This window comes from Bufo bufo, chromosome 1 (genome assembly GCF_905171765.1).
Source record: "Bufo bufo chromosome 1, aBufBuf1.1, whole genome shotgun sequence".
NCBI lineage: Eukaryota > Metazoa > Chordata > Amphibia > Anura > Bufonidae > Bufo > Bufo bufo.
This window is the reverse complement of record NC_053389.1, coordinates 642,799,496-642,824,675: the sequence shown is the minus strand read 5'-3', so window position 1 is coordinate 642,824,675 and position 25,180 is coordinate 642,799,496. Positions and strand designations below refer to the sequence as shown.

Below are 25,180 nucleotides of genomic sequence, written 5' to 3'. Positions count from 1 at the left end.
CCTGTTATAAGTAGCAAACCTATGCTGCCATTGATTCAAGTGTGCACAGAGTTAGGCACAGGTGATCATAAGTGGGCAAGCACTGGTATCTGGCTATATACTGGTCAGGTGTGCTGAATTTCCCTTGCCCTCCCAGAAGTGGGAACCACATAACTAAGCCACCACCTACACCTGAATATTATAGGGTGTGAATGTGGGTTTGGTGGTTATATTGAGTTTTACCACCACTGTATTTAAAATAGGCAGACAGCCATTTGAAATTGCTAAAAAATAAGGCAATGGCTCACTCTCCTATATACAAGGATTGGTGCTCTAGTCCAATTGAATCACCCCTTCCAATGGTAAGTAGGTATAAGTATTGAATGGACTGGCACTCAAACATAGGTGATTCACATGGATACACGTATATTTATTAAGGTATTAAAATCTAATGTATAAAACAGCTTTAAAACAGTACTAAAATATACAAACTAAAAGCAGTATGTGTACCCAAATATATAGTAGGATACATAGTGTGAAAAAAACACTGAGTCTAATCCGTATATATTTCTGTATCTCCACATATACGAACGCCTATAGTCCCGTATATTAATACCTTTAGCGTATTCTTCAATTGTAGGGATGATATAGTAAATTCAGTTGTAGGAATGATGTGGTAAGTTCATATATAGAAAGTTAATATATAGAAAAAAACAGGGAATGCATAATTTCGATTTGGTATGGTATTGATATGTCTCTTGAATCAATGTACGCCCGCTTAAATGATTACTCACAGTTCAGTCGGTCAGCCCTTTGTGGCGTCCCACTTCAGTGGGCTTACCTGACACTGTAATGTTGTCAAGTGGGAAGATCGGGTCTCAGCATGAAGTTTCAGCCTGTGATGCGGTTGTGTCCAGTCTTGGCCTCTCACGCTGTGCCTCGGCGTCTCACGCTATGCTCGTTGATGGCGGGTTCACTCCCTTAACATCTCACGGGAAAATTCTAATCATGTAATCGTAGGTATCCGATTTTTTAGGGTATCCGATTTTTTGAAGTTTGCTGAAGCACTTCAGACTTATTCAGTTTTTGTGTGTTCTTTCTATTTTCGCATTTATTCGGACATTGAATATAGTCTATAGACAGCCATTTGAAACTGATATTTTAATCAGAGATTTAAATGAAGTTTTTTTGTTTTCTTTTAATTTTTTAGCTCTATCTTTTAATAAAGTTAAGAAGTCTTTACATACTGATAGAAGCAAACCCCTATATTACCTCTTTAGTTAATATCTTTTAAAATGTTCAAAGCTTTTACACATTTGGTAAGTGTTATCTCCTTTATTAGAGAATATTGTACTGAACCAGCTCCTTACTTTGCAGTGTCTTCTCACCTACACCATTTATCATCATATTTCAAAGCTGCTAAATTACTTTTTTCTTCAGTATAAGATCCATGTCATCTCTGCCTCGGCCTATTTAGTACTGGGAAGGTTAAGAGGAAGATAGATTGTGGTTGAGCTATGTTGAGTCACTTTTATTTCTCTCCCCAAAATACACAGAGCACACATCTCCAAACTCCTAAATTAGTGAGAAAAATGGTGGCTTCCAAGTTGTTCTCTTGCAGCAATTTAGGACAGAGTAACTGTACTAATATTCGGTCATTAAGAAAGTAATCACGTTTGCAAATATCTAGGAATATGGTTACTGTTATTATCAAATTTTTTTTTTCACAGAACTTAACAAATCAATAGTACAAGCGACCAAAAGAAACTTTGTAATATGTTTGATCAGTAAGAAAATGTCTAGTCATGATGTCAAGTGCTTACTTCTCTACTCCCCCTTTCCCCCTTGCTAATTGCTTTTCATTTTGAAAAATGGTTTAATACCATCCAAGACAGGAGTAGCTCCACAGGAGGATCATATTACACATGTCAATACAAGTCTATGGAGAGGGGAGGGGCAGGAGTGAGCAGGAACTAAATGAGACAAACAGACTGCTGGGGCTACATGGGCTGAGATATAAACTTCCTAAATGTTTTAATTACAACTATACAGGTCAGTACTGTAATGTCCTCCATGATCCTTGGGTGGCTTCTAAATGGATAACAGAAGGTTAGGAAGCAGATTCTTCTCTACTTTTTGTGTGCAGTGGATGGCAGCTAGTCTCCACCCACCATGTCTGAGAGAACGGCTACAAATTCCAGATACAAGTGATATAATGGCCAGATATGTGTTACTCCTTGTGTACACACACTGTGCTATTGGTTAGTGCAAAGTTGGTTGAAAGGTTAGGTACGCTTTAAACAATGGCTAAGTACAGTGCCTTGCAAAAGTATTCACCCCCTTGACTTTTTTCGTATTTTGGTACATTACAGCATAAAGTTCAATGTTTTGTTAATCTGAATTTTATGTGATGGATCAGAATACAATAGTCTAAGTTGGTAAAGTGAAATGAGAAAAATATATAAATAAAACTATTGTTTAGAAATAGAAAGCAAAAAATTGGCATGTGCGTATGTATTCACCCCCTTTGTTAGGAAGCCCATAAAAATCTCTGGTGCAACCAATTACCTTCAGAAGTCACATAATTAGTGAAATTATGTCCACCTGTGTGCAATCTAAGTGTCACAAGGTCTGTTATTACATACACACACCTTTTTTTGAAAGGCCCCAGAGGCTGCAACACCTAAGCAAGAGGCATCACTAACTAAACACTGCCATGAAGACCAAGGAACTCTCCAAACAAGCAAGGGACAATGTTGTTGAGAAGTACAAGTCAGGGTTAGGTTATAAAAAAAATATCCAAATCTTTGATGATCCCCAGGAGCACCATCAAATCTATCATAACCAAATGAAAAGAACATGGCACAACAGCAAATCTGCCAAGAGACGGCCACCCACCAAAACTCACGGACCGGGCAATCAATCAGAGAGGCAGCACAGAGACCTAAGGTAACCCTGGAAGAGCTGCAGAGTTCCACAGCAGAGACTGGAGTATCTATACATAGGACGACAATAAGCCATACGCTCCATAGAGTTGGGCTTTATGGCAAAGTGGCCAGAAGAAAGCAATTACTTTCAGCTAAAAACAATAAAGCACTTTGTGAGTTTGCAAAAAGGGAGACTCTCAAAATGTATGGAGGAAGGTGCTCTGGTCTGATGAGGCTAAAATTAAAAGTTTTGGCCATCAAAGAAAACGGTATGTCTGGTGCGAACCCAACACATCACATCACCAAAAGAAACATGGTGGTGGCAGCATCCTGCTGTGGAGATGTTTTTCAGCAGCCAGGACTGGGAAACTGGTCAGAGTTGAGGGAAAGATGGATGGTGCTAAATACAGGGATATTCTTGAGCAAAACCTGTACCACTCTGTGTGTGATTTGAGGCTAAGACGGAGGTTCACCTTCCAGCAGGACAATGACCCCAAACACACTGCTAAAGCAACACTTGAGTGGTTTAAGTGGAAACATGTAATTGGGTTGGAATGGCGTAGTCAAAGCCCAGATCTCAATCCAATAGAAAATCTGTGGTCAGACTTAAAGATTGCTGTTCACAAGTGCAAACCATCCAACTTTAAGGAGCTGGAGCAGTTTTGCAAGGAGGAATGGGCAAAAATCCCAGTGGTAAGATGTGGCAAGCTCATAGAGACTTATCCAAAGCAACTTGGAGCTGTGATTTCCGCAAAAAGTGGCTTTACAAAGTATTGACTTTAGGGGGGTGAATAGTTATGCACATTGACTTTTTCTGTTATTTTTTCCTATTTGTTGTTTGCTTCACAATCCATGTTAATTCCAGGTTGTGAGGCACCAAAATACGAAAAAAGTCAAGGGGGGTGAATACTTTTGAAAGGCACTGTATTTAAAAGGTTTACTAAGAAGTGATAAAAAAAATATACAGCTCACATAAGTAAATGAACAACCACTTAACATGAAATCGATTTTTGGGGAATCTCCTCGCGGCCGGCCGGTGCCCTAGATGGTAGATACAAAGGACAAGGCAGTGTTCTCATAGAAACTTCTTCTTCTGGGTTTATTTTGTACAGATTCTTTATACCCCTAGCTCAATGCCCCCATCTTCCAATGTGCAGTATGCGTATACGTGAACTCAGCCCTGCGGTTCACTGTGGCAGTTGTGGCCGTGTAGGCTGGCTGCATGCCCTCTCGCGTACTGGCTGAAGGCTGCCTCCTGTGTAGTCTGGTTGCATGGGGCTGCATGCTGGCTGTGGTGTCTTGTGTGAATGGTTGCCTGTGAATGTGTGCAATTTTCGTGCCTGCTTCGTGGTGCAGTTCTTGTCACTGTTGCCGTGTAGTCTGGCTGCAGACTCTCTCGCATACTGGCTGCAGGCTGACACTTGTGTATGCTGGTTGCTTGGGACTGCATGCTGGCTGCAGCTTGGTGTGTGAACTGTGGCCTATGTTTGTGGCTTCCGTGTCTGCATCTCTGTGGTGCCTGTCACCGTTGCTGTGCAGGCTTGCTACATGCGCTTTGTGTACTGGCTGTAGGCGTTCCCATGCATGCCGGGTCTGCGATGCGTGCTGGCTGCGGCCTTGAGTTTGAACAGGGTCTGTGTATGGATGCATTTCTGTTTGTGTCATGGGTTGTTTGTGCTCTGGTTTGGGCTGCGGTGGACTCCGTGTATGCTGGTTGCCAGGGGCAATGTTCAGTACTGCAGCCTGTGTGTTCACTTCTCTGTTCATGCAGGCTCCCCTCCCTGTTTGGTTCTGGTGGGGTTAACTTCCCCTGTTCTGTTCCTGGGTGTGGCTTATCAGGTGCCCTCCTTATGCAGCTATATCTATCTGTGAGCTGTGGGGCTTGTGGTCAGTCTATCTTATATCTTTCTGGGTGTAGCACCTCTCTGCTCACCCAGGGGGTCAGTCTGTCTTGTTCTTTGTTGGGTGTAGCCCCTTGCTGCTGACCCAGGGAGTTTTGCCATCTGCCCTTGTTTGTGGTGTTGCCTGGTAAAGCATTGTTGTTGTTGCTTTGTCTGTTCTTCTGTACCTGTCCTGTGATGATGATGATGTTGATGTTGTTATCCTTGTCCATGCCTTGCCTGTTCTTCTGTACCTGTTCTGTCTAGATCCACTCTGTTCCATGTCTAGCCTAGCAGTGCTTTAACTGCATCTGATAGCCTGGCTGGGCTAACTGCTTCTGATCCTGTCCTATGTCCAGCCTGGCAGTGCCTACTGCTTCTTATACTGCCTGTTCTGTGTCCAGCCTGGCAGTGCCTACAGCTTCTGATCCTGCCTGTTCTGTGTCCAGCCTGGCAGTGCCTACAGCTTCTGATCTAGTCGGTTCCTTGTCTGACCTGCAGTGACTTACTGCTTCTGTTCCTGTGTTTGTCCTGCCTCCATTGGAGGGTCCCTTGGTTCTCCGGATGGAGGATCTCTAGTCTGTGTGCTGCTCTGCCTGAGACCACCATGCTTCCATTGTGCTTGGGGTCCAGGCATCTGCTTCTGTGCTGGTTCCCATTTGTTGTCTGATCTATGCCCAGTGTTTGGTTGGGTTCCAGTTCTGTTGTCTGTGGTTCTTTGTAGGTAGCAGTCAAGTGTACTGAGATGTTCCTGGAGGTGTGACCAGTGGGCCTTCGGCCCAGTTCATCTCCACCACCAGGGGCTCTGTGAAGAACGGGGCTCACTGTCTCACCGCCCTCTGGGTTTTGCCTCTGGCATGTGACAGTATGCATTACAAGGTGACACGATAAACAAGGGCAGATGGCAAAACCACCTGGGTCAGCAGCAAGGGGCTACACCCAGTAAGGAACAAGACAGACTTAACCCAGGGTGAGCAGTAAGGTGCAACACACAGCAAGGCTAAAGACACACTGACCCTCTGCCCCACAGCTCACAGATAGATATAGCTGCATAAGGAGGGCACCTAATAATCCACACCCAGGAACAGACCAGGGGAAGATAACCCCACCAGAACCAAACAGGGAGGGAGCCTGCATGAACAGAGAAGTGAACACACAGGCTGCAGTACTGGACATTTCCCCTGGCAACCAGCACACACGGAGTCCATTGCAGCCAGTACACCAGAGCACAAACAACCCATGACACAAACAGAAATGCATCCATACACAGACCCTGTTCACACTCAAGTCCGCAGCCAGCACGCATCACAGAACCAGCATGTATGGGAAAGCCCACATCCAGTACACAAAGCGCATGAAGCCATCCTGCACGGCAACGGTGACAGGCACCATAGAGATGCAGACATGGAAGCCACAAACACAGGCCAGAGTTCACACAGCAAACCGCAGTCCCAAGGAACCAGTATAAACAGGTGTCATCCTGTAGCCAGTACGAGAGAGAGCCTGCAGCTAGCCTACACGGCACCAGTGACAAGAACTGCCCCGAGAAGCAGACACGGGGAGTGCACACATTCACAGGCAGCAGTTCACACAAGACACAACAGCCAGCACTCAGCCCCAAGCAACCAGCCTACACAGGAGGCAGCCTGCAGCCAGTACGTGAGAGGGCATGCAGCCAGCCTACACGACCACAACTGACACAGTGAACCCCACCGTGACAAGCCCTAAGGGATGCATCCATACTAGCCAGCACAAAATAATAGAGTTTTGTATCTGTTCATTACAAAGCAATAATTCTAAGGGAAAGAACTACTAAAATGAACCTTACAACAATCATTGTCAAGATCATGACACAGTTTATGTGTAATAAACCAATTGTAAAGCTAAGTAATTAAAGGAGTTATCTCAGCATAGACCTTGGGCACATATGTCTAAGATAAGCCACCAGTGTCTGATCATCAGTGGTCTAAGCATTGTCACCTCTACAGAAAGGATTATCAGCAGCACTATGATATCCATGTCTCTTAGTCTCATATTGGCTTGGCTTGGATTGCTTCAGAGGACTCATAGTTGACCAATTACACTCACCTAAAGAATTATTAGGAACACCATACTAATACGGTGTTGGACCCCCTTTTGCCTTCAGAACTGCCTTAATTCTATGTGGCATTGATTCAACAAGGTGCTGATAGCATTCTTTAGAAATGTTGGCCCATATTGATAGGATAGTATCTTGCAGTTGATGGAGATTTGAGGGATGCACATCCAGGGCATGAAGCTCCTGTTCCACCACATCCCAAAGATGCTCTATTGGGTTGAGATCTGGCGACTGTGGGGGCCATTTTAGTACAGTGAACTCATTGTCATGTTCAAGAAACCAATTTGAAATGATTCGAGCTTTGTGACATGGTGCATTATCCTGCTGGAAGTAGCCATCAGAGGATGGATACATGTTCTCATTCTGTTTACGCCAAATTCGGACTCTACATTTGAATGTCTCAACAGAAATCGAGGTCTTCTGCTGTTGTAGCCCATCCGCCTCAAGGTTGTGCGTGTTGTGGCTTCACAAATGCTTTGCTGCATACCACAAGGCATTTTTGCCCACAGGACTGCCGCATACTGGATGTTTTTCCCTTTTCACACCATTCTTTGTAAACCCTAGAAATGGATGTGCGTGAAAATCCCAGTAACTGAGCAGATTGTGAAATACTCAGACCGGCCCGTCTGGCACCAACAAACATGCCACGCTCAAAATTGCTTAAATCACCTTTCTTTCCCATTCTGACATTCAGTTTGGAGTTCAGGAGATTGTCTTGACCAGGACGACAACCCTACATGCATTGAAGCAACTGCCATGTGATTGGTTGACTAGATAATTGCATTAATGAGAAATAGAACAGGTGTTCCTAATAATTCTTTAGGTGAGTGTATAGTCAATGGCTAACTACATATGGGACTATCCATAAGAAACAAAATATATGTCACTATTTTATTTTCTAAGACAACATCTTTAATGTATTGTTCTAAGTGTCTTCTCTTATCAGATTACATTGTATATATTTCCCACAGGTATTAATAACACATCATGGCCAACTCAGTCCAATCAATAAGTCAATCCAAACAGCAGAATACTGTTCAGTCGAAAATATTGTCATTGTGCAAAGATGGAGGTGAGTTATTGAATCGGGATGACATAACTGGAGCCCTGACAGCATTTAAGAAAGCCTTCATTCTTTCCTGCAAGCTACCAGAAGAAAAAATTCAGAAAGCATGTTTATTCAACCTTGGTGCCACTTACATTTGTGTTGGTAAACCCAAGAAAGCTCTGAAGTGTCTCATAAAATCCAGAATTAGTGGGATGGAAGAGAGAGATGGTGATCTGTTTTTCAACATAGGCGCTGCTTATGATGAAATGAAAGAGTACGGCAAAGCTGTAAAGTTTTATGAAAGGGCCATCAATGAGTATGGTTATGATGAGCTCAAGAACATTGCAGATGCCCTCATCAAGCTGGGCTACTGTTTTGTCATGACTGGCAACCTTTCTTCTGCTTCACATTCGTTCAGACTCGCAGGTCAATCATATCTAAGAAATCTGAAATTGGAAGATGCTGCTATGGCCATGAGAGAGGCGGCCAAATACATGATAAAGAGTCAAGCGTTCTCCCAGACTGAAGTGCTCCAGACATTGGATTCTTGTGTCGGGTCACTAAAAGGTGTATCTGACCAACAACTGCTTGGTAAGTGTAATCTCATTCTTACATTTGTTGAGTTTGGTACATCCTAGTAAGTGACTGATTCTCTAACAGACAATGACGACTTAATATTTGTCATTTTTTCCATTTTTGTCATAATGAAAGTATATTTCTGCTTAAAACTAAACATAAAGCAGCCACTAGGAAATATAAAAGCTCTATTAAATAATTTGTTAGATTTATTGGTTTTGAAAAAACTGGCTGCCATAACATCTTGAATTATTAAGCTGTTCTATATGAAAGGGCTATGACATATTGTATATGACTGATCACTGGGGGTCTGATACTGGAACAGGTGGCCTCACATGCACTGACACTAAGTATTATAGTGAATGGGAGATAGAGAAACAACCATTCATGATAATATAGATTGGTCATGCATTTGCAGCCCTATTAGCAATGGTAAGAGTAGGATTACATCTGTGTTCGGTATCTCCAGTAGTTTGTTCTGGCAGAGGAGCAGACTATGGGAGTTAACGCATCTTGCCTAGCTTGGCACCACTGGATCCCTACTCACTATAATTTTATCTGTCGGGGAACCAGTGGGTTTCTGACATAAATGGCAGATTTCTGCTGGAAACCCACTGGATCCCTTATGGATTCCATTATAGTAAATGGGGATCCGGAGGTTAATGGCTATACCACACATGATAACTTTGATAGTCGGCTTCTATGCAGACTACCGGAGGTACCAAATGGAGAACCTACCCTAACCCTGTTCTCTAGACTGTTAGCATCTTAGTGGTCAGAGACAAAAAATTAGACATATACAGTATTTTCAATCAATTGCTAAGAAAAAGAAGCTACAGCGCTCTTCCATGCCCGTGCTCCATTGACTCCTGTTCAGATTCACTAGCATTATAGTAGGCAAGTCCATTATAATAAATAGACTAACCAGATATTTCCTATCTGTAAAGAATAAATCAAGGCAACTGGACTTACTGTAGATTTCTTGAAAAAGTTTCACTCGTTCTTCCAACGAGCTTTCTCAATTCTGAGTGAGTGTACAAGAATTCTCTGGGAATAAATATGTAACTGAATCAACATCTGGTAATTATACCCGGCATGGGGTCAGAGGTCATTATACCCAGCATGGTCTGGGTATAATGGCCACATACAATGCTGTCTTGACACCTTTTTCTGGGAGGTCATTATCACCTACTGACTCCAATTAGGATAATGGGATCAATACCTTTGACCCCATGCTGGGTATAATGACCTCTGACCCCATGCTGGGTATAATTACCTGATGTTGATTCAGTTACATATTTATTCCCAGAGAATTCTTGTACAGTCACTCAGAATTGAGAAAGCTCGTTGGAAGAACGAGTGAAATGTTTTCAAGAAATCTACAGTAAGTCCAGTTGCCTTGATTTATTCTTTACAGATATACCATGACCTGGATAAATGAGAACCTTCACAGACAGATATTTCCTGAATATGAAGTTTTTGTCTCACATTTACAGTATGCACATGACATATACGTCAAATGGATACCTCCCATGGATGAAATACAGTGAAATCCGTCACCATAGGGTTCTATTGTAAAAAAACATATATCCATTTAATATATAGTTTTATTTTATTTTTTGCTGGCTCTGCAGGATGGAAAATGGTAGTATACTACGCTATTGCATCGCATATGTTAAACATGGGACAAAATTTAGATGTGAACGCAGCCTAATGTGTATGGGGAGCTCCTGATTCTTCCCAACAGAGGATGTCAGGGGAGAGAAGGATCGGGAATGGTGAATTTCAACGTTCAATCCTTTTGTTCTCCTGCGCATCTGCCAGAGTTGTCTGGTTGCAGCTTTCTCCTCTCTCCCCATTGAAAACACATAGACAATATGCCAAGCTCAGCATGTACGTGTATGAGGGAATTGGGAGACATAGATTTTGGTCAAGCGAGCATTCAGCCAACAGCTATTGAAGGTATATGGGCATCTTAGCACCTCACTGAATAGCAACAGTCCAGGCCGTTACTAGACATGCTTTCTGCTTTCCAAAACTGCTGCAAAACACCAACTAGTCTTCAATACACACAACACATTTTCCTTGTAGTAAAATATTTATTACCATTTACATGTTAAATGTTCAAATGTGTTGTCCTGGACACAACAGGTGAACACAGGTATAACATGGTGTCTTCTCATCTGACAGGCCTGGCCACTAAACAGTTCTACCTTTCATGTTAGCAATAAGAGCAAACAAATACAAGAGACAGGTCAGACAAAAGAGTTGTCCACAGAGCAGGAGGTATGGAGGCTGTCAGCATAGTGTCAGAGATGTGCTAATGCTGGGAGTGGAAGGAGCCTCAGGCCCTTTTGTACCCAGAGGGAGACTAGTACAAGTCTGTTGTCACTTCTATCCAACCTGACGGCATTGTTGAAAGCAGGGCTGACACCAAGATAAGGACATGGCATCAGAGCCCTCACTTCAATAAACATTGAGGCCGACAGCGGCAATGCTGCAGTGTGATTATCATGCCATAAGAGTAGTCCTTGCACCACTGACCATGTAGTCCTTGGAGGAGATTTTCCACTACAAACATGCATGATATATATTCCATAGATATCTGATTTTTGGGGTCTGACTATTGTAACCCCACTAATCCGAATAATATGGCTGTTTGGGCAACCTGTTTTCAGTCGAGAGGTTGGTGACATGAGAATACGGGATGAGCATGACCATTCCTGAGGTGGTGCAAGCCTCACTGTTCAGACATCTATATTACTGCAATCACATCACATCTGACAGCAGCCCCGGCTGCCATGCCTTTATCATGCCACACTGCCTAGCAGAGAGCACAGCAGTTTCAGAGAGAGCTGAGCTCCTTTGTGTAATGGCAAACGCCCCCGTTGCTCCTTGAGGCTCATTTGCATATATTAAAACTTTTTTTAAATTTTTCTCATCAATGTGGACATATATGAACATGGGACAAACCCAGATGCCTTCAGCTGCCAAGTGCACATGTAACAGGTCAGCCAGTTTCAGAGGTACAATCTGCTGACAGATGCCCTTTAATAAATATCCCACAAAATAACTCATTTTTTAGTTTGTTTTCTTTTTAATGGATGATCAAAGAGGTGAAAAATACAACTTAGTAGCGATTTCTAGATTGATACATCTCAGCAACACTGTTCCTTTGTTATTTGGATCATACCCTGATTGGGGCATGAGGTTCCTGTATTAATGTTCATGATTGCCCAACTCCACTGCCACCCTCCATTACGCTCACCTCATTTGAAGTTCACTCTGTTCGCATCTACTCTCCCTCCAACCTTCAAGTAGCCGTCATTTAACCGCCACCAGGCCCAGCCACCATCTTTCCTGACCACTTTAACACCTGGCTACTACACTTTCTTTCTGCCGACATCCCCACTATCATCAGGGGTGACTTCAACATCCCTATTGTCACCTGCCACTCAGCCGACTCTAAACTCCTATCGCTCTCTTCCTCCTTCGGCCTATCACGTGGTCTTCAGTTCCCACCCACAGAGATGGTCACACTTTGGATCTTATCTTTACCTACCTCTGCTCCCTATCTAACCTTTCTAATTCGCCTCTCCCCTATCCGACCACAACTACTCACATTCTCTTCATTGGTCTCTTCTGCTGCTTCCCCGGTCCTCACACTAGCACACCCCCGCAGGAACCTTAAACATCTAGACTTTCGCTTGCTTTCTGACTCTCTTCTCCCACTCTCTACCATCTGTCCCTCCAAGACCCAGATGCTTGCTACCACCCTATATAACACCACAATAGTACAGCTCTGGACACTGTTGCCCCCCTCACACACAACAATAACCCGAAAAATTAACAGACAACCCTGGCACACCAACCTGACCAAAAAACTCTCAGACAAGCTTCCAGGGCTGCTGAGCGGCGATGGATAGAAATCCCATTCTAAAGATCATTTCACCACATGCAAGCAATCCCTCCTCATATTCAAATCCTCACTCACTGATGCAAAACAGGCCTACTTCTCATCTCTCATATCTTCCCTGGCCACAGCCCTAAACAACTTTTTAGCACTTTTAACTCCCTTCTCCATCCCCCAGCGCCCCCACCCTCTCCCTCTCTTCTCAGCTGAGGACTTGCCAATATTTCAAATCAAAAGATAGTCAACATCAGAGATAGCTTCACTACAGTCCCCACAGACTCTCTTACCCTCTGCTCGGTCCTCTTCTCTCAAAACCCGCTTCTCCACCATTACAGAAGAAAAAACTCTCCACTCTACTCTCCAGATCACATCTCACCACCTGTGCACTTGACCCAATACCCATCCCACCTCATCCCTAACCTCGCCTCAGTGTTTATCCCAGCCTAACTCATCTCTTCACCTAATCACTAATCCTTGGAGTCTTCCCCATCTGCTTTTAACATGCTACCATTACACCCATCCTCCAAAAGCCTTCACTTGACCATTCTTCTTTGTCCAGTTATCGCCCAATATCACTGCTTCCGTAATGCCTCAAGCAACTTTGAACAACATGTCCATTCAGAACTGTCCTCTCACCTTTCCTCCTGCTCCCTCCTTTGACCGCCTACAATCTGGCTTCCGACCCCACCATTCGACTGAGACTGCCCATCCCAAGTCATCCAATGACCTACTGACAGACAAACCAAGAAACAATACTCTGTTCCTCCTTCTCCTAGACCTGTCCTCTGCCTTCGACACTGTTGACCATCCCTTCTGTTGCAAACTCTCTCATCTCTTGGCATCACCTGACCTGGCCCTCTCCTGGATCACATCATACCTCACAGGACGGACCTTTAGCGTCTCCCACTCTCGCACCACCTCCTCGTCTCATTCCCTCTCTGTTGGTGTCCCTCAAGGCTCTGTCCTAGGACCCCTGCTCTTCTCTATCTACACTTTTGGCCTGGGACAGCTCATAGAGTCCCATGGCTTTCAGTATCACTCCTACGCTGACGACACACAAATCTACCTCTCTGGTCCAGACATCACCACCTTACTATCCAGAATCCCACAATGTCTATCTTCTATATCATCCTTCTTCTCCTCTCGCTTTCTAAAACTTAACATGGAATAAACAGAATTCATCCTCTTTCCACATCTTGCTCAAACCCTCCCAACAGACCTATCTATCACGATCAATGGCTGCACACTCTCCCCGGTCAACCAAGTCCGCTGCCTTGGAGTGACCTTGGATTCTGCCCTCTCCTTCAGACCGCACATCCAAGCACTTTCCACCACCTGCCGTCTCCAACTCAAAAACATCTCCTGCATCCGTGCTTTCCTTAACTTTGAATCTGCGAAAATGTTTGCACATGCCCTCATCATCTCCCGCCTAGACTACTGCAACACTCTCCTCTGTGGCCTTCCATCTAGCACTCTCGCACCCCTCCAATCTATCCTCAACTCTGCTGACCGACTAATCCACCTCTCACCCTAATACTCCTCTGCCTCTCCCCTCGGCCAATCCCTTCACTGGCTCCCCATTGCCCAGTGAACTCACTTCAAAGTACTAACAAATACATACAAGGCCGTCCATAACCTGTCCCCTCCCTACATCTCTGAGCTACTTTCCCGATACACCCCCACACGCACTCTCCGATCCTCACAAGACCTCCTTCTCTCCTCTTATCGCCTCTTACCACAATCGCCTCCAAGATTTCTCCCGTGCATCCCCCATACTCTGGAACTCGCTACCACAACATATCAGACTCTTACCTACAGTGGAATCCTTCAAAAGAAACCTGAAAACCCACCTCTTCAGACAATCCTACAACCAGTGACCCTGCCTGCATCTATACCGCCATGACCAGCTTCACCCTCTCCTACTGTGTCCTTCTCCCATACCATGTAGATTGTAAGCCCTCACGGGCAGGGCCCTCTCTCCTTCTGTACCAGTTTGTAACTCGTCTTGTTTATGATTAGTGCAATTGTCTGTATTATGTATGTATACCTTTTCTTATATGTACAGCTCTATGGAATGAATGGCGCTTTAATAATAAATAATAATAATAAATAATAAAATGATTGATGTGGGTATTAATAATGAATACCAATGCAATAATATCAAAATAACAAACAGGTATTGTGTGCATCAGGTAAGGTTGAAGAGTACTAATTTGGGGGTTCCACCTTGATCAACCACAGATGTCCAATATGTACAAAAGGGTCCAGACACCACCAGATCCATTATTCAGTGCTTTATTGTGATTAATATCAGCACATAACAGTGATGTTTCAGCACGCAGGGCGTTCAGGAAGGCATTTGTGTCAAATGTCACTGTTATATGTATTTGTACTGCACAATAAAGACCTGGACCCTTATTGCATTTTGGACTTACTAAAATTACATTAAGGGTACAGCCACACAGTATGGTTTGCTGATGCGGTTTTGGGAGCCAAAATCAATATTGAATTCACAAAAGAGCAGCCATCATATCTGTTCTTTATATTTTCTCTCCTTTTATGATCCGCGCCTCATTTTGGGTTCCAAAACTGCATTAGGAAACCTGACCGTGTGCTAACAATTAGACAGGAGCCATAATGATGTTTATTTCACTTACAGGGATATTGCAATTTTCTTTCTATTTTGTTGTGGCAGCTATTTCTGTAAATTCACAAAATGTAGCCAAGTTGGTTGTTACCTTTTTATGGGCTTCTCTGAAACAAATAGTAAAACCTTAGTAGATGTCAATTGTCAACCAATATGTTTACATCTCCTGTCATAGTTTTTGTAAAAATAAAATAAAAATTCCACAATAATCCACAACGTTGGTAAAATATAGGGTGGCCCACAAAAGTAGCCCGCCTCCAGCAATAGTGTGACAAGTTGGACGAGCAAGTGGATTTTTTTTTTAATTACCCACAAGTCACAAAAGATAGTTGTCCAGTTCACGTCTATGCATCTTTGGGCACGTCAAATCATGTTGGCTGATACTGCTTACAGCTCTTCAACAGTGATGCTGCAGAAGAAAAAAATGTCCTGCTTTTCCCAACAAGATGGGGCAACATGCCAGACCTCATGGAATTCACTGGCACGGGTTCATGAACTGTTTACGGAGGAGCGAAGGGTGAGCAAGGGGTTAAGGCCACCATGTTCCCCAGACTTGTCCAATTGCTATTTTTATCTGTGGGGAAAATTAAACAGAAAGTGTCCGCTAACAATCCACATCCCTGGATGAACGGAAGGAAAGCATCACAAACACTATCCGCAGCATCACAAGCAGTATCAGCCGACATAATTCGACATGCCCAAAGATGCATAAATGTGAACGGGGAACACTTTCAGCATCTTTTGTGACTTGTGGGTAATAAAAAAAAAAATTATCTACTTTCTTGTTCATCTTGTCATAATTATTGCTGGAGACGGGCTACTTTTTCATGGGCCACCCTGCATAATTGCCCAAACTTTTTTTATACTCTCACTTCTGATTTACATTACGTCTATTTTACCTTGTGGGTGGTGATCGTCATTGAGAACTTACTGTACACTGCTAGCCAAGCCCTCAATGTTAGTAAGTAATAGTAGAAATAGATACAAATATCTACAGCCCTGTACACCCAAGATTTTATTTTTTCCATCTTCAATTCTCAGGAACACTATATACATGTTGGTGTGCATTATGCTGAACTAAAATATTTTAGCCAGGCGAAAAGTGTTTTACAGCAAGTTTGAACCTATGCAATGGAAAGCAATTCTCTATAGAAAGATGGCCGTATTACTCCAAAACCTAGGAGCTGTTGACAATGCTCTTTACCAATATGAAAAATCACTCAGGAGCCACGCAGAAGCAGTAGATATGTACGGTAAGGCATCATATTCATTATGTACATTTGTTACAGCAATTCTGAAGATAAATCAATATCTCCATTAAATAGCTCTTTACTTTTTCTTGTGTCATCGGCCAGTAAACAATATATTACACCCATTTTAAATTAATTGCTGCCATAAAAATTTAATTTAGACTCAAAATGAATGCCTTAGTAAAGAAATGTTCCACAGTGCACAGGTGTAACAATGCTGCTATTCATTTTTGCTTTAAACTTACATAAAATATCAAATTAAGCTGAAAAGTTTGACATTTTTCTCATATTTTATTCAAGCAGACCATCTTCACCCAAAATTTTACATTTAAAGAGTCACTGTACTTTCACACAATTTAATATAATAGAGAATAGTGTAACTAGCACGTTTCTAAATCACTTCATTTAAAAAAATCTACCTACGTCCACCTGAAGAAAGTCTGTAATGTCATGGCCACTAGGGGTCTCACTTCCACCTAAGCTGCAGTCCACTGCTTGTTGTCACGCAAGATCCGTCCCTGGTAACAGAGACGCAGAAGATGGCTAAGAGGAGGTGCGGGTGTGTCAGAGCTAGCTGAGATAATAATCCTGATAAAACAACTGCTTTTAAACATTACAGGAGTCTTTTGCTTTTCTGTAAGGGTCATTTATCACTCCTTATCAGGTTTTTGCTCCCTAGAAGAAAGCAAACATAGTTGGATTATGACATAGAAATCATTGGGCCCCATGGCAAGAATATGAATTGGGGGCCCCCCCTAACTCCACCCACTACCCAACCCTGACCCATCCCACCACCTGCCCTGGCTCCTCCCCTGCCCCACCCCCCATTGTATTCCTACTGACCCAGAGAATGAAGGGCACAGGTCAGTTTTACCCCAAAGGAAACGCCGTAGGAACAAAACCTGTAAAATGGTGGAGAAATAGCTTTTTTTTTTTCAAACTCCACCCTATTTGGATTTTTTTTACCCGCTTTCTACTACATTGTATGCCATATTAAAGTACAACTTCTCCCGCAAAAAATAAGCCTTCATACATCTATGTGAACGGAAAAGATAAATAAAGTTATGGCTCAAGGAAGATAGGGAAGAAAAAAGAAAATGCAAAAACGAAAAAACCTCCGGTATCCTAAGGGTTAAAAGGGCTATCTACACCCTATTATGCCCCCCAAAATGCCCAGGCACCGCATACAGATAATACTTATGCCCTGTGGGGGGGGGGGGGGGTGTGCAGCCAATAGCAGGCTGCATCAGAAATGAGCCTCCCTAGTGTCACCCACGATGCTATGGAGGCTCGTTCCCATCGTGACCTGCTATTGACTGCCCCCCATGTCGCTGGATGTTTTCATCTGCATTATGGGAGGGAGGCAGTGGCAGCTGTGCGGGAATCAGGAGGAATGCGGGTGCCGGGGAATGAGTTAAAGGGAACCTGTCACCAGTTTTATGGTGTCCTAATCTTTAACATAGCCAAGATGGGTCCGTCATAAACTCCATTGAAAGTCAATAGGGGACGGATCCGTTTTCTATTGTGTCAGAGAAAACGGATCCGTCATGACCCACAATGCAAGTCAATGCGGACGGATCCGTTTTCTCTGACACAATAGAAAACGGATCCGTCCCCCATTGACTTTCAATGGAGTTTATGACGGATCCGTCTTGGCTATGTTAAAGATAATACAACCGGATCCATTCATAACGGATGCAGATAGTTGTATTATCAGTAACAGAAGCGTTTGTGCTGAACCCTGCAGGATCCAGCAAAAACGTTAGTGGGAAAGTAGCCTTAGAGTGTTATCGTCTTGCTCCATATCCCAGGACGTAAAAGAAACCGCAGCATGCTGCGGTTTGCTCTCCAGTATGGGAACACAACCAAACAGAACGGAATGCATTTTGGAGCATTCCATTCTGTTCAGTTACGTTTTGTCCCCATTGACAATGAATGGGGAAAAAACGGAAGCATTTTTTTCCGAAATTGAGACCCTATGACGGATCTCAATACCGGAAAAGAGAAACACTAGTGTGAAGGTAGCCTAAGAGCGTGACCTAAGTGTGAGTAATATGTTGTGTGAGATTTTCAGTCATAGAAAAAAGTTTAAGGGATCACGTTCCGTAAATCACTAGACTACAAGATCACAGAACTATTATTCCATATAATCATCTCACAAATCCCTATGAAATATCAGAACATTTTGATATCTCCCCCTGAAAGGGATATGCCCATCTGGACATATACGGCATATGTAAAGGGTATGCCATAAATATATGACGGAGCTGGTCTCATCTCGTGAACAAGACCCCATCACATGCTGCAGGGAATGGATAGCAGACTGTGCATGTGCAGCTCTCTGCCTTCCCTGCTATGGGACTTCAGTGAATGGAGAGAGCTGCACAAGCGCAGCCTGCCCTTCATTCACCGCAGCATGCCAAGGTCTTAAGATAGGAGTGGCTATGCAATAAATGCCCAGTGGGGCAACGCCTTTAAACAGAGCCTATCACCACAAAATGTAGTCAGTCTGCAGGCAGCATGTTATAGCGCAGGAGGGCCTAGACAGATTGTTATAAAGTCTTGTGGGTAAAGATTCAGTAATACTTGGAACTTTTATATATACAGTACAGACCAAAAGTTTGGACACAACTTCCCATTCAAAGAGTTTTCTTCATTTTCATGACTATGAAAATTGTAGATTCACACTGAAGGCATCAAAACTATGAATTAACACATGTGGAATTATATACATAACAAACAAGTGTGAAACAACTGAAAATATGTCATATTCTAGGTTCTTCAAAGTAGCCACCTTTTGCTTGGATTACTGCTTTGCACACTCTTGGCATTCTCTTGATGAGCTTCAAGAGGTAGTCCCCTGAAATGGTTTTCACTTCACAGGTGTGCCCTGTCAGGTTAATAAGTGGGATTTCTTGCCTTATAAATGGGGTTAGGACCATCAGTTGCGTTGAGGAGAAGTCAGGTGGATACACAGCTGATAGTCCTACTGAATAGACTGTTAGAATTTGTATTATGGCAAGAAAAAAGCAGCTAAGTAAAGAAAAACGAGTGGCCATCATTACTTTAAGAAATGAAGGTCAGTCAGTCGGCCAAAAAATTGGGAAAACTTTGAAAGTAAGGGCTATTTGACCATGAAGGAGAGTGATGGGGTGCTGCGCCAGATGACCTGGCCTCCACAGTCACCGGACCTGAACCCAATCGAGATGGTTTGGGGTGAGCTGGACCGCAGAGTGAAGGCAAAAGGGCCAACAAGTGCTAAGCATCTCTGGGAACTCCTTCAAGACTGTTGGAAGACCATTTCAGGGGACTACCTCTTGAAGCTCATCAAGAGAATGCCAAGAGTGTGCAAAGCAGTAATCCAAGCAAAAGGTGGCTACTTTGAAGAACCTAGAATATGACATATTTTCAGTTGTTTCCCACTTGTTTGTTATGTATATAATTCCACATGTGTTAATTCATAGTTTTGATGCCTTCATAGTCATCAAAATCAAGAAAACTCTTTGAATGAGAAGGTGTGTCCAAACTTTTGGTCTGTACTGTATATATAACTGTTATTTCTGACTTCACTTATACACAGGGTGGGTTATCAGCAATTGGTAGCATTGTATGCATATACACACAGAGAATACTCTCAGATGGACAGATGTCTTAATAACATATAATAACATATGCTCAATTTGACAATTGTTTTCATGGTTGATTTTAGGATCATTGGGTGACAGGAGTGCTCAAGGACAATGTCTCAGTAACTTGGCATTTGCCTATAGCCAGCTGAAAAACTATGATTTGGCAGAGTTTTACTATCAGCAAGCATATCAAGCATTTGTGGATGCAGGTAAACATACCAAGGAAATTACCTATAGAAGGATCACTATGCAGTAAGTGAAAATTCTTCAAGAAGTGTCTAATCACCAGTCCTGTCATATGGGCGCTTTAACCACCTTCCATTTATCCTGGGCACAAATATGATACAAAATGAATCAGTAGAAGTATCCACATTAGAACGCAGCTATTCTATTTTTGACAGATTGGCAGAACCAGCAAGTAAATACTGAGGAGGCAGGAGATGGTGCCCCGTGTGCTGTGTGCCAGAGAAGATTTTGGACAAGGACAGAGAACTGAAAACTTCTGCTATAACAAATTTAAAGGGCATCTATCATCTGATTTGTACCGATAAAACTGGCTGACCTGTTACATGTGCGCTTGGCAGCTGAAGACATCTGTGTTGGTTCCATGTTCATATGTGCCCTCATTGCTGAGAAAAATGATGTTTTAATATATGCAAATGAGCCGTTGCCGTTACATCTAGAGGCTCAGCTCTCTCTGCAACATCTCCACTTTGACAGGCAGAGATCACATTTACACTTCCTGGCCCTGTAAATCAAAGTGGAGAGGGTGTGGGAGTTGCACAGGGAGCATATATTAGTTTTCTCAACAAAACGGACACATATGAACATGGGCCCTCGTTGCTCCTAGAGGATTATTTGCATGTATTGTTTTTTTCAGCAGTGCAGACACATATGAATATGGGACCAACACAGATGCCTTCAGCTGCCAAGTGCACATGTAACAGGTCTGCCAGTTTCATAGGTACAAATCTGCTGACAGATGCCCTTCAAATGCTACTGTGTCAAGACCCTACATCTACAGCTTATCACTCTTTATTTATTACTTCTTGATTATGTAACACCAACCCATGGCCATGAGCAAATCAATTCTAAGAAAATCAAATTTGTTATGAATTTCCAAAAACTTCAGTTTCCAACTTATCTGAATTGTTTGGGATTCATCAAACATGAATCACACAAAATGGCAGCCACTTTGACATTATTAATGCTGCCTTGGCGTTAAAGAGCTTGAAACAATCCTAGTAGACCCCCAGAGTATCATGCACAATTTTTCAGGGTTAAACAAGTTTTGGGAAATTCGTTCATCTCTAATTCGTATCTCTTTGTCTTAATCTTTTGACTCTCTGTTCCCAGTGGGGCTCACAATCTAAGGCTACCTTCACACTAGCGTTTTTGCTGGATCCGGCAGGGTTCAGCAAAAACGCTTCCGTTACTGATAATACAACCATCAGCATACATTATGAACAGATCCGGTTGTATTATCTCTAACATAGCCAAGACGGATCCGCCATGAACTCCATTGAAAGTCAATGGGGGACGAATCCATTTTCTATTCTGGCAGATTGTGGCAGAGAAAACGTCCCCATTGACTTGCATTGTGGGTCATGACGGATCCGTTTTGCTCCACACCGCAGGACGAAAAGCAAATTGCTGCATGCTGCGGTTTGCTCTCCGGTATGAGAATGGAACGGAATGCATTTTGGAGCATTCCGTTCTGTTCAGTTACGTTTTGTCCCCATTTACAATGAATGGGGACAAAAATGAAGCGTTTTTTTCCGGTATTGAGACCCTATAACGGATCTCAATACTGGAAAATATTAACACTAGTGTGAAAGTACCTAAGTTCTCTATTAGTACAGTGCCCTTTACACGGGTCGATTCTCGGCCAGATGATTGCTAGAAAGTGTTCATAGGAATGCTCATTAGTAGTGGTGGTGTAAAGGTGCAAGCACCTAAATCTTCATTGGCTGGCAGCAGATTGTGCTTGTCTAAACACGCTTTGCTGCCGGCAAACAACAAGTCTGCATGTAATAGCAGCGGTCTCCTTCATTGACAAGCAGGCGATTGCCGGGAAGGAATGCTTCCCTCCCTATAATCACCTGCAAAATTGGCCTGTGTAAAGGAGCCTTAAGTCTTTGGAGTGTGCGAGGGAGGAAGTATGTTGAGGAAACTCATGCAAACACGGGGAGAACATACAAACTTCATGCATATGTTACCCTTGGTTGGATTCAAACCCAGGACCCCAGTGCTGGAAGGCCACAGTGCTGCAGATACATAACAAAATTATAGCAGAGAATTCTAATTGTATTTAGACTGCACCAGATATATCAAATACATTTAAAGGGAACCTGTCACCGGGATTTTGTGTATAGAGCTGAGGACATGGGTTGCTAGATGGCCGCTAGCACATCTACAATATCCAGTCCCCATAGCTCTGTGTGCTTTTATTGTGTACAAAAAATGATTTGATACATATGCTAATTAACCTGAGATGAGTCCTGTATGTGAGAGGAGTCAGGGACAGGACTCATCTCAGGTAAATTTGCATATGTATCAAATAGTTTTTTGTACACAATAAAAGCACACAGAGCTATGGGGACTGGATATTGCGGATGTGCTAGCGGCCATCTAGCAACCCATGTCCTCAGCTCTATACACAAAATCCCGGTGACAGGTTCCCTTTAATAAAATATATTTCTATTAGCTTAGCTGCTCTGCAGTGAACAGACTATCACTATGCAGAGACCTGGCTATGGGGAGAGTGACTGAGCAGGTGTGACCAGCTGCACTCAGCTCAGTAGATGGATGTACATATTGCTATATACTAGGTGGTGCCATGTTGTGTAAGTAAACGTCAAAACTCTTTGTTGGATTTATACTCTAACAACATGTATTGCATAACATTGTTCATTTTTTATAATCTATAAAATGAATATAACACATAATGGTGGGACAACTCATCTAAGGGGTTTACCCGGCACCAATACTAGCAAAATCAAACAGTTGACAGGACAAAGTACTGTGAACTCCATATACGAACTTAGCCCTATTCAGTGGTTGTTTAATCCAAACTGTATTACAGTCTATGGGGACATGAGTGATCTATGTATGATCACATGAAAGTGTCTCCAAAAACATCCTTCATTTTTTATTTAAAAAATGAAGGATGTTTTTGGAGACACTTTCATGTGTGTAGATATGGAAGACTCATCCAGGTCCTGGTGCCTGGAGGGGCCCATAGGCTACATTGCCAGTTAAAAAGACACCGGTATTGTAAATGATACATGATGGTGGAGGCTCAGGAGCATTGGGGCTCAGGAGCTTTAAAGGGGTTCTGCAGTTTGTTTAAACTGATGATCTATCCTCTGGATAGATCAGCATCTGATCGACGGGGGTCCGACACCCGGGACCCCCGCTGATCAGCGGTTTGAGAAGGCAGCGGCGCTCCAGCAGAGCCGCGGCCTTCTCACTGTTTACCGCTGGCTCAGTGACGTCACGACTAGTATCAACTGGCCTGGGAGCGCTAAGCTCCATTCAAGTGAACGAGCTTAGCCCTGCCCAGGCCAGTTGATACTAGTCGTGACGTCACTGGGACAGCAGTAAACAGTGAGAAGGTCGCAGCGCTGCTGGAGCGGCGCTGCTGGAGCGGCACTGCCTTCTCAAACAGCTGATCGGGACCCCTGACGATCAGATGCTGATGATCTATCCAGAGGAGATAAGTGTTTTGTGACGCCAGTTGCAATGAAGCAACAACGGGACGGAGTCCCTTTAAGAAATGGTGTTGGTACCCAGGTGTAGGAATGGCCGAGTGATATAGGGTGGCCTATAATGTCCCTTAATGTTTTGTGCACGTGTCACAACCTGGATACGCTGGAACCCCAGGCGTTGGCTCTAAAGCAGACAAATAGGGTGAACAATTGAGGGATTTGAAGAAATATTTGAGTCCAGATCTTGTGATGAAGTTCAATGGCAGCTTTACTTTGCATAAATGTTTCTCCAAATGGTTTACAGACTTTATTTTGGTTCCAGCAGGCTTTAGCATTAACTCTGGCAAGCAAACAATCTCAACTCTGTTACATCAGTTTCTCTTTGGCTCTGCTGTACTAACAGACTTCAATCGAATCTCTGCAGGATGCTGCAACTTCTCTCTGTAGTCTGACTCTGGATTATGCCAGGGAATAGGTTAGAATCCTGGCAGCTTCAACATGGAGTCTCAACAAGAACACACCAGAACTCCCTACCTCCTTCTGGTAGCAAACAGGACTGTCCCACTTCTGACCAAGAAAGGAGGGGAGAATGGAATGGTGAGTTCCATTCTCTCTAAGTGTAGCTCTGCTATAGTTGCTGCCACCTGCTGGTGAACCAGGCACATTACATGAACAATTACATAACATTATTATAAATGCACAGTGTCTAGGGACCTGGAAATAAATGCATAAGATAACATTATATTAGCATTCACAGATAGAAGCAGGGCGTAGGAGTGGTAATGCCACTCTGGGGCGTTACACAAGTGTCACATACAATTTCTCTGACGCTCTCAGTAGCCTTAGAGAAAACAAACACTTTGAAACAAGGTTTTCTAGGGCTATTGCAATTTTTATGCAGCAACAGTCACGAGCTGGGTCCAGCAAATCCTCAACAGATAACTTCATACCATTCAGATCAATAGTAAATGATTGTGAATCTCCCTTTGGTATGACTAGAATAAGATATCCAGAGCACAGACTGCAAAGCCGAGCAGCATGTGCCAACCTCCTACCCTGTTGTACAGTTCTGTCTTGCATCAAGCTCTTTTCTGCTGTATGATTATAACTATGTTGTGTCCTTCTAAGCATTCAATATTTTCTGAGATGCTTTGTAGTATTTACTGCTGTGTGCAAAGTCGATAACTGTAGAATGAATCCCACTATTAAATAATTTTTACTTTATGAGACATTTTGATGACTGCCAATTTGTAGCTAAGAACAGCAGGCACAGTTAAAGTGGCAGATATCCAGTAAGCATATTTACAGACAGAAATATTACCACAAGGCTTCTCGTTAAAATGACTGTACAAACGTCCATATGTTACAAATACACAAAGCATTGCATGTCTAGAATTCTTCTGGGAACCTAACAATGGAAGTGTCTTTATTACATGCTACCTCTGGACTATTTATAAATTTGCAAACAATGGTCTGTTGCAATAACAGATCTGTTCTGCAGTAGCTCAGGCACCAGAACTACC

The 25,180-nt window shown here is 43.1% G+C and overlaps 1 protein-coding gene across 1 annotated transcript in view; it reads left to right on the top strand.

Moving 5' to 3' along the window:
* LOC120985761 (tetratricopeptide repeat protein 24-like) overlaps window positions 1-25,180 on the top strand; it is a 100,991-nt gene that overhangs the window by 20,481 nt on the left and 55,330 nt on the right. Inside the window, 5 exon segments of the mRNA XM_040413886.1 lie at window positions 7,856-8,537; window positions 16,116-16,164; window positions 16,167-16,214; window positions 16,217-16,321; window positions 20,028-20,156. Of these exon segments, the coding sequence (XP_040269820.1) occupies window positions 7,872-8,537; window positions 16,116-16,164; window positions 16,167-16,214; window positions 16,217-16,321; window positions 20,028-20,156 (997 nt within the window). The 5' untranslated portion in view covers window positions 7,856-7,871.